Source organism: Myotis davidii, unplaced genomic scaffold (genome assembly GCF_000327345.1).
Source record: "Myotis davidii unplaced genomic scaffold, ASM32734v1 scaffold448, whole genome shotgun sequence".
Classification (NCBI taxonomy): Eukaryota; Metazoa; Chordata; class Mammalia; order Chiroptera; family Vespertilionidae; genus Myotis; species Myotis davidii.
Window position 1 is genome coordinate 4,142,749 of NW_006383009.1, and position 9,532 is coordinate 4,152,280.

Sequence of the window (9,532 nt, forward strand, 5' to 3'; positions counted from 1 at the left end):
GGTTATGGCACGTGTGGGAGTGTTCACGGTGAGCCGGCCACAGCCGGGAGGGACCGAGGCGGAGCAGGGTGAGCAGGAGGCAGGCACACGGGCATTGGGGGGGAGGGGCGCCGGCCTGGTCACCTAGATCAGCAACCTCTCTGAGTCCGGGAGGAAGGCAGGGTCCCGGAGGCCTCTGTGGGAAGCTCCTCGGGGTCAGGGCCCCCTATTCTTTTATCACCTGCGACCCAGAGGAATCGGTGCTGTTTTCACACCACCACCCCTCCCCCATGGGGAAACTGAGGCATGCTTGCCCTAGACCCGGCAGCATCTGTTGGGCTGGAGAACTTACATTCCCGACTCATTAACTGAACCTGATCCAGTTTGGTGTTTAAATGCCTCTAGTGTTTACTCAGAGCATGCTTGCAAACAACGTTTCATTTAATTTCTCCCGTCCAGTCCTTCCTTAAGAAATGAACTGAGGTTCAGAACCCAGAATCCCATCTCCACCATTTATTTACCAACCGCAACCTCGGGCAAGTTACTAAAGCTCTGAGACTCGGTTTTCTTCTTTGTAATATGAAGATAATGGTATAACATGGCCCCACCGTGCCTCATGAGCTGACCCACAAGGGTGTCTTAGAACAGCACCTATGTGGAATGAGTGTGCAAGAAAGGTTGTCTATTGGTACTGCCATTATTATTCACTTGTTTATTTACTGCATGTTTTATTTTTGTATTTTAATAAATAATATAACTTATGAAATACCATTAAAGTGCCCATTATTATAACTAACAGCAGTATATATTACATGATGTTATAAATAATGAATATACTGTGTATTAATTGATTAATAAATAAATATTGCTGTGATACCTACTATAAGCTAGGCACTATTCACATCCGGCAAGGTTGAGGTCCATCTTCCCATTTCATAGATGAGGAAACTGAGGTTCAGAGAAGTAAATTCACGGGAGGGGGGTAGTAAAACTGAGGTACAGCTCTCTGGGCCAGTCCAGGTGTCTGGGTGAAGGAATCTCAGAGCGCCATGGTCCCAGGGAGCCAGGAAGGCCCATGTCTGGGAACTCACTCATGTCTTGTTACTGTCTCCCTAGCAGGTCCGAGAGTCTGTGGATTCTAGCTCAGCCCCTGTGAGTCCCCGTGGCAGTGGTGTCATCTGGAGACGCTTCTCAGGGACCCCATTGCTGCCACCGCTGTCGAGCCGCCTCCGGCCCCCTGGAGAAACTGAGCCCAGCTCCTCTGTGGTGTTCACCATCGGGGCTCGAGGGACAGAGCAAAGCCATGGTCCAGCTTCAAGCAGGTGAGGAGGCAGATGGGGTCAAGGGGGTCAATCCCAGGAGAGGAAAATGCCTCGTCTAGATGGACCTTTCTTTAACTTATTCATAAAGCACTTATTAAGCACCTATTGTGTACCAGGCCCTGTTTTAGGGGCACAGCCATGGGCAAGTAGGTGCTCATGGGCTGACGGTGGAGACAGAGTTATGCCAACTGGAGGGATGAAGGTGCCATGGAGCCCAGGGGGCTTCTGACCCAGCACTGGGGAGTAGAGGGTGAGAAAGGATTTCTTGGAAGAAGTGGCATCTAAGGATGCAGAGGTGGCTTAAAGGATGAAGAGAATCAGCAAGGAGGAGCACAAGGGAGGAATGGATTGTGCAAAGCCTCAAACTCAAGAGCAGGGGTCCTCAAACTACAGCCCGCGGGCCACATGCAAATACAAATATTGTATTTGTTCCCGTTTTGTTTTTTTATTTCAAAATAAGGTATGTGCAGTGTGCATAGGAATTTGTTCATAGTTTTTTTTTAAACTATAGTCCAGCCCTCCAACGGTCTGAGGGACAGTGAACTGGCCCCCTGTTTAAAAAGTTTGAGGACCCCTGCTTAAGAGGATCAGGTGTATGAGGAGTTGAAGACAGATCAACATGGCTGGAGGGTGGGAGGAGAGCCTGGGGAGCTGGGTAGGGGCTGGACCACACAACAACTCAGGGTGTAATGGGGAGCCATGGGTGTGTTTTCAAGAGAATGAATTGATACAATTGGCATTTTAAAAAATTCCTTCTGGCTCCCAGATTGGGGGGCGAGGCGGGGGGAGATCGTCAGGGGCAGGGTGGAAGCAACAGGAGCCCAGTGAGAAGGCAGTTCTGGGCAGGACGGTAGTGTCCGAACCAGGGTGGGAGCCATGGGCTGGAGAGAAGTAGGCAGATTCGGAAGTTAGTTATGAAGTAGACACACCAGGCACTGGTGGACGCCCGCAGAGGGTAAGTGAGAGCAGGGATTGGTATGGACAGCTCCTGGTCTTTGGCCCTTCCCATGTGACATTCGTTTACATCCTCACAACGATGCCAAGAGGTGGGGACACCATCATTACCCCGACTTTCCAGAATAGAAAACAAGCTTGGGGAGGGGAAGTGTTAACGGACCAGCAGGAGAACACATGTCCCCCACCAGTGGGTCAAGTTGTCCCTCACTGTCAGTTTTGGAGGACAGGGGACTGAAAGGAAGGCCAAGAACTGAGCCATAAAAGTAAAGGACAGGCCTAGCTAGCGTGGCTCAGTGGCTCAGTGTTGACCCATGAACCATCAATCAGGTTCAATTCCCAGTCAGCACATGCCCGGGTGGTGGGCTTGATCCCTAGTAGGGGCCATGCAAGAGGCAGCCAATCAATGATTCTCTTTCATCAGTGATGTTTTTATGTTTCTCTCCTTCTCCCTCCTCTCTCTCTGAAATCAACAAAAACATATTTAAAATTGTTTAAAGTAAAGGACAGAGAGGGGTCACTTGTTTTTAAAAATAGATATATTTTATTGATTTTTTACAGAGAGGAAGGGAGAGGGACAGAGAGTTAGAAACATCGATGAGAGAGAAACATCGATCAGCTGCCTCCTGCACACCTCCTACTGGGGATGTGCCCGCAACCAAGATACATGCCCTTGACCGGAATCGAACCCAGGACCCTTCAGTCCGAAGGCCGAAGGCCGACGCTCCATCCACTGAGCCAAACCAGTCAGGGCAGGGGCCACTTGTTTTTCATCACTCAGTAAGTCAGTACTGAGGCAGTACTGAGGCTTGAGCTCAGTCTGTCTGTCTCCATGACCCAGATATTTTCCATTTCTCCAACCTAGTGGTACAAGAGTGAGGGTAGAGGGTAGAGTCTCCATGGGAAATATCCACAAAATATCCTCTTTGCCCCCTGAAAAAATCTTCCTGTTCACAGATTTTCTGCACCAAGTGGCTTCAAAGGCCTTCCTACCACAGCCTAGTGCCTGCACTTCCCAGCCCTACTCTTGTCCACATGCACTTCTTTTCAAAAATTGTATTTATTGATGAGAGAGAGAGATTTGTTGTTCCACTTATTTATGCATTCATTGGTTGATGCCTGTACGTGCTCTTAACAAAAACCCCCAAACGTTGGTGTATCGGGGCAATGCTCTAACCAACTGAGCTACTCGGCCGGGGTGTCCACATCTACTTCCCTCAATCATGATAGAAAATGTTCTCACCCTTCCTTTTCCACTTCCCAGGAAATGTCTCCTGAGATTCGAATGCCTGGTGGGAAGGGCCTTGAGTTTCTAGAACTGGGGAAGGGAGAGGCATGCCTGTGAGGTGGGGCCCATGGTGTGTCACAGAACAAATGAGATCCTGCCATTTCCACCGGGCATTGGTGTGGCGATGAAAGGGTGCCCTTCTTTGCCCACTCCCACCGTTGGCGGCCCTGACCAGAGGCAGCTTCTGTGCCCACCCCAGACATGCAAGCTTTTCTGTTCTCCCCAGATCCCTGCCCTGTGTGAGTGAGGAGTTTTCGGACTCCCCAGGGGCCCCATGTGGGTCTGAATGGCTAAGCTCACCTTCCTGAGCTTGGTGGATAGACGGCCATTTGTCACTACCTCCGAGGACCAGAGCCTTGGACTCTGCACCCAGACTCCTTTGCTGCCGTGGCTGGGGAGGGTTGAGGACCCGCCGCTGTTCAGCCTTCAGCACCGCCTGGGCGGACGGCGCCCTAGTCTGGAGGTGTTCGGGAACCCCGGTCTCCCCGGTGACTTCAGCACCAACAGGTCGAGGACAGCACCTCGCGGTCTCGCCCACCCTCATCCACTGCTACCTTCTTCCCTTTCAAATCCTAAAGAAGGGCAGTGCCTTCACGTGGGGGGTCTCCCAAGGCCCCGTCTCTCTGCTCTCCATTCGGCAGCGCCCGGGAGGACCATTTCTGTCTCCTCCGCTCCAAGTCCGTGTCTTACAGGAAAAAGACAGACCATTCTCGGCGCTGGGGGGTCTCCCCAGCGCCTGTCTCCAACCCCCACGCCCAAGTTCTCCACCCCCGACGCCCCGCCCCGCCATCCTTCAGCACCACCGGACACGGACAGCTCCCCGGTGTCCGCCCCGCCTTGAACCCCTGTTTACCACCGCGGCGCTCACAGCTCCTCGCCTCCACCCTCGTCCGGGCAGACCAGGGCGCAGACTCTGACAGTCCTCATTCCCGGACGGCTCCCTCCCCTCTTCTCCCTGCCCCGCTCCTCTGGCGCATGGGGACCCCGGGGGGGCCGGAAGGGGCGCGGGCCCATCCGTATCCAGCAGCGATTCCACTCGGACCCGGACAAGTCCGCGGGCCGCAGCCAGCAGAACCGGGGTCCGCGGCGGGGGCTCCAGAAGTCAAGGTGCTCCTGGCCCACTTCCTTCCTCAGGTGGTAGGTGGGCGGGGGCAGGGCCCTCCCGAGGCGTGGGGGAGGGGATCACGGGCCTGTGGGAGTTGGGAAGGGTCCTTGCTCGTCCAGGGGGCGGGGGTCTCTACTGTTTGGCTGAGGTGGTCCTTTCGAGGAAAAAACTGTTCTTACATGGGGTGACGCTGGGGCATCATGATTGTTTATGGGGGTGTGTGCCTGGGTGTGCCAGGTGTGGTTGCATCTCAGTGTGCGTGTGAATCTGAGCAATAGTGACCCTGTGTGTGCTCCGAGCTGCTGCGTGAGTGTGCACAGCCAGCTGCCTCTCTGTGGGTGACCAGGGGTGCTCGGTTGTATGCACACCAGTTGCGTATCTGCCTGTGTGTCTTGCCCTTGTGGTGCTTGTGGGTATGTGGACCAGCATGGCTGTCCTTGCTCTCACACAGCTGAGGTCCTTTAGACCCCGGCATGTCCTCGGATGTTTGTGGGGTGTAGCCACCTGGAGCATCTGAGAGGGCAGGTTGGGCTGCCCTCAGCCCCGGGGGAGGAGCTTGCTCTGTGGCCTGCCTTGCCACCATCCCTCTCCCCTGTCGCCAGAAGCAGGCGAAGCCTCTTGGGAGGATGTTTCTTCCCTTAAGAGAGGAGGGGGTGGGGAAGGGGGTGTTGAAGTGGGAAGGGCTGCTCCTCCTGTTTCCTATTAAACGTGAGTGGGACGATGAGAGAGAGATGGAGAGAAACAGCAGGTGAAACAGGGGCTCGAGGGAGCCAGAGGTGGGAGTCTCAGCAGCTGGGCCAGGGCTGGAGGGCCCAGGAGTCCCAGACCCTTCTTGAGTGGGAGGGGGAGATAGAGCAGGCCAGATCCAGAGTCTTGGGCTTGGTCAGGCTGGTCACCTTGGGGGAGTCATTTTCCTCTCTAGGTGGTCATTCTCCCACCGTGGTCCATGGGCCTCCTAGGGTTACTGGCTTCTTGACCTACAAGCCTGGCCTAACTCCCCAGCCCCAAGGCATCTGGAGCAGCTGGGATTGGAGCGCTTCCCAGGTGACCCAGCAGGTCCACTGCCCCCTTTTCCACTTCCCAGCCCTCAGCTCCTCCTGCCTCCCCCCTCCTAGTGACTCATAATTTTCCATCTTCAAGAAAGAACAAACAGAGACTGGATTTGGGCCCGTCTAGGGGGAGAGCCCACGTGGCTCCAAAAGGTTCTGGAATGGGTGTGTCCCTGTGAACGTGCACTTGCGAATCCTGTCCATGCATGTATGTGCTGACGTGGGGGAGGGGCTCAGCCCTTAGGTTCCAGGCCAGTCTGCTAGGTGCTCCCCAGAGAGCAGAGAATACTGATGAAAGGCAAACACACAGCTGTACTTCCTGTATTTTGTTGAGAACTCTCTGTGTGGGAGCTCTTCTCCCCACTGTCCCGGGTGGGTCACTTGGGTCTGGGAGGGTCCTAGCATCTTGTTCAGCAAACATTTATTAGCTACCTACTGTGTGCCAGGGCCTGTCCTGGGGACACAGCCACGGGCAAGCAGGTGCTCACAGGCTGATGGTGGAGCCAGACTCGTACCAGCTGGAGAGAGAAGGCCTCGAACCCAGCTGTGGGGGGTAGGGTGAAGAGGGCCTGCTTGGAAAAGGTGGCATCTAAGCTTAACCTGAAGGTTGAAGAAAAATCAGCCAGAGGGCAGGGAAGGGTATACCAATTAGACGGAACAAACTGTGAAAAGCCTCAGACTCAGAAGGATCAGGTATATGAGGAACTGAATATAAATCAACTAAAGGCCAGGTGCACGAATTCGTGCACGGTTGGGGTCCGGCCAGCCCACCCTGATCGGAGCCAATTGGGCCAGGCTGGCCAGGGGGAGGGACTGTGGGTGGCTGGTGGGCCGGCCCCGCCCCCTGGTCAAACTGCAGTTTGAACTCCCGGCGAGAGGGACAAATTGCATATTATTACCCTTTTATTATATGGGATGTGGTTGGAGAGTGGGAGGGGAGACTCCCTATTCATCTCCCAAGCATTAATTGAGAACCTACTGGATTGTTGGACCCTGAGGGCATAGCTGGTAGCAAGGCAGACCTGGTCCTACCCTTGAGGGGCTGGTGGGCAAAGCAGAAACAAATCAAATAATCATGGCAATAAGTGTGAAATTGTACTTGTGAGAGAAGGTGCTCTGAGAACATTTACCCAGCTGGTCAGGGAGGGCTTCCTGGAGGGGTGATCTGAAAGATGAAGAGCCAGCAGGGGAAAGTGTTGGGGCAAAGGCATGTGTGAGAATGAGCCTGGCTGGTTCAAAGAACGGCAGGGAGCAGGAGGAAGCGGCCACAGAGTGAACCAAGAGGAAGAGGGCGGGAGCCAGCAGGGTCAGGAATCACAGGGCCTCCAGGCAGGTGTGGATTCAGAGGAGAGGGCAGTGAGGAGCCCAGGAGGGTCTGGAGCAGAGGAGGGGGAGATCAAACTCATGGGAGCATCTATACACGTGACACCGCCCCTACTCTCTTCTCTCTGTCTAGACTCCATGGAGACTTGGGAAAGTCATTTCTCCTCTCCTGTTTGTCCTTAAATGGGCACAACAGCACCCACATCCTGTCTCCCTGGGGCCGCCTGGTGGCAGAAGAGAGAAGTGCCTGCCCACGGTAGGAATGCTCAAATAGGGGGAGTGATGTGCTTAGGGCACCAGTGACTGCTGGGCACCTCCTCAGGTCATGCAGCCCCCAGGGACAAAGTCAGGACGGGGGTCCCCGGGTCCATCCATCCTTCAGCCTCTGCCCTTTACCCGGCAGGGATTGGGGCCACCCAGGGTCAGGCAGGCCAGACTCCAATGCTGAGTTTCAGCGATGAGTCTCAGTTTCTCCATCCAAAAAGCTATTAATAACACATGATTGTTAAAACTGTTAATGAAATATTTAAGGTTGAATCTATTAATGAACATTAATATTAAACTATTGATAAAACATTAATGAAGGCTGGGACTTCAGAGGGGATGGAGCCAGTTAAGCACTGAGTGGGAGAGAGCACCGGCTGGGTAGTCTATGCGACAACTGAACACGCTGCTCTGTGCCTCAGTTTCCCCACCCCCCAAATGAGCATAATAGTCCTCATTTTCAAGAATTGCTCCAAAAACAAAGTGATTTTTCGGTGCACAGCCCTTGGCTCAGAGCCAGGCAAGTAGGAAGTGCCATTGGTATTGATGTGTTTAGTCTTAACCTGCCATTTCATGTCTGTGACTTTAGGGGAGGGACTGAATTCCTCTGTGCCTCAGTTTCTCCTTGGGGACATAAGACTATTGCAAGCCCCTTCCATGGAGCTGGGATGGTGTCAAGGCTCCTGGGAGGGATCCTGGCCCCAGCGTCTCCACCAGGCCGATCCTGGCAGCCTCTATCCCCCGGGGATCGGCTATAATTAGGTGCAGCCGCAGCAGCTACAGAGGGTATTTTTGTCTTGGGGACAGCAAGTCTGGTTCCCACCAGGTGTCTGCTTGTAGGGCCACAGATGGCAGGAGGGGGTTCCCGGACAGACCCTTGAGGCTCCTTGTCCTCCTGGGCCCCAGCATGACCCCTCTCTGAACCTCCATTTTTCTCATCTGTACAATGAGGCCAATAGTGTGGTGAGGAGGTCAGGAGAGGGTCAGGATCTCCTCCCTGTGGTGCCTCAGGCTCCCTCCACTGAAGCCCTGATCACCCCAAGCTGAAGCTCATATTTCCCTGGGTGTGCCAGAAATGTGGGTGCCCCACAACTAGTATAGTCCTCCCAGAGGCAAGGCCTAGACCAGGGGTCCTCAAACTACGGCCCGCGGGCCACATGCAAATACAAATATTGTATTTGTTCCCCTTTTGTCTTTTTACTTCAAAATAAGATATGTGCAGTGTGCATAAGAATTTGTTCATAGTTGTTTTTTTTAAAACTATAGTTCGGCCCTCCAATGGTCTGAGGGACAGTGAACTGGCCCCCTGTTTAAAAAGTTTGAGGACCCCTGGCCTAGACAGTGCGGGGGGGGGGGGGTCCAGCCTCCCTGGACCTCAGTGGCTTCTGTCTGTGATGTGGGCATTTGGGGTCCTGCCTCCAAGTGTGACATACTCTGAGATGTGGTTTCCTTTCCTGCAGTTCAGGGCGGGGCGACCAACCCCAGCACCTGGTATAGGCCCCTGAACTCTCCCAGACACCAGTGGTGAGGGCTCCCTTTTGCAACTTCCCCCCAGGTCCTTCCTGGTGGGGGTGGGGGCGGGTAGCTGATGCTTCACAGAACAGGAGATCTGGCTGGAATGGAGAGCGGATGTTTGTCCAGTGGAGACAGCAAGCGAGGGAAAAGGATCCAGAGACAGGGCCTGGGGTATGTCAGAGCAGGTGGGGGTCACCCGGGGACTTGTGGAGGGGAACTGGAGGAGGGGGAGCCTTCCCCAGCCCTCTGCCCTGCCATGAGGTTTTGTGTCTGTTTCCACCTTGTTGGATTCCTCAGTTTCCTCACCTGGCAAAGGAGTTAGGCTTTGTTGCTGCTGGGCAGGCCCTTTGTGGCTCCAGGCCTCAGTTTCTCCATCCGGAAAACGGGCAGAGTGGGACTGGAGTTTGTTGCTTCTGGGCAGCCCCTCAGCAAACTCCTGCCTCGATGCTCGGCTCATTATGGACGTGCTTCCCTTTCTGGCTTCTCCATCTCACTCTTTTCAGCCAAGTTATCACAGACAGCTGCACTATTGCGAGACAGGTTGGCTGATGAAAGTAGAATAATATCCGGGTTCTAGGCCGCAGAGGGCCGCCCCCAAGGGGAGGGGGGTGGAGCAGAGAATGGCACCCAGCTCCGTGCCTCAGTGTCCCCATTTGCCCGGTGGGAGCTGCCCAGAACGGACCCGCGGCGGGGCGGGGCGGGGCGCGCGCTGTCCCCTCTCCGCGGCCCCGCC

The 9,532-nt window shown here is 54.6% G+C and overlaps 1 protein-coding gene across 8 annotated transcripts in view; it reads left to right on the forward strand.

The window, feature by feature from the left end:
* PDE4C (phosphodiesterase 4C) overlaps nucleotides 1–9,532 on the forward strand; it is a 51,113-nt gene that overhangs the window by 10,165 nt on the left and 31,416 nt on the right. For 5 of the 8 annotated variants that reach the window (XM_015557772.1, XM_015557773.1, XM_015557769.1 and 2 more), the window contains exon 3: nucleotides 1,096–1,301. In XM_015557772.1, the coding sequence (XP_015413258.1) occupies nucleotides 1,096–1,301 (206 nt within the window). The remainder of the gene's footprint in view (nucleotides 1–1,095; nucleotides 1,302–9,532) is intronic. The other 3 variants (XM_015557774.1, XM_015557775.1, XM_015557770.1) reach the window with 1 other exon arrangement.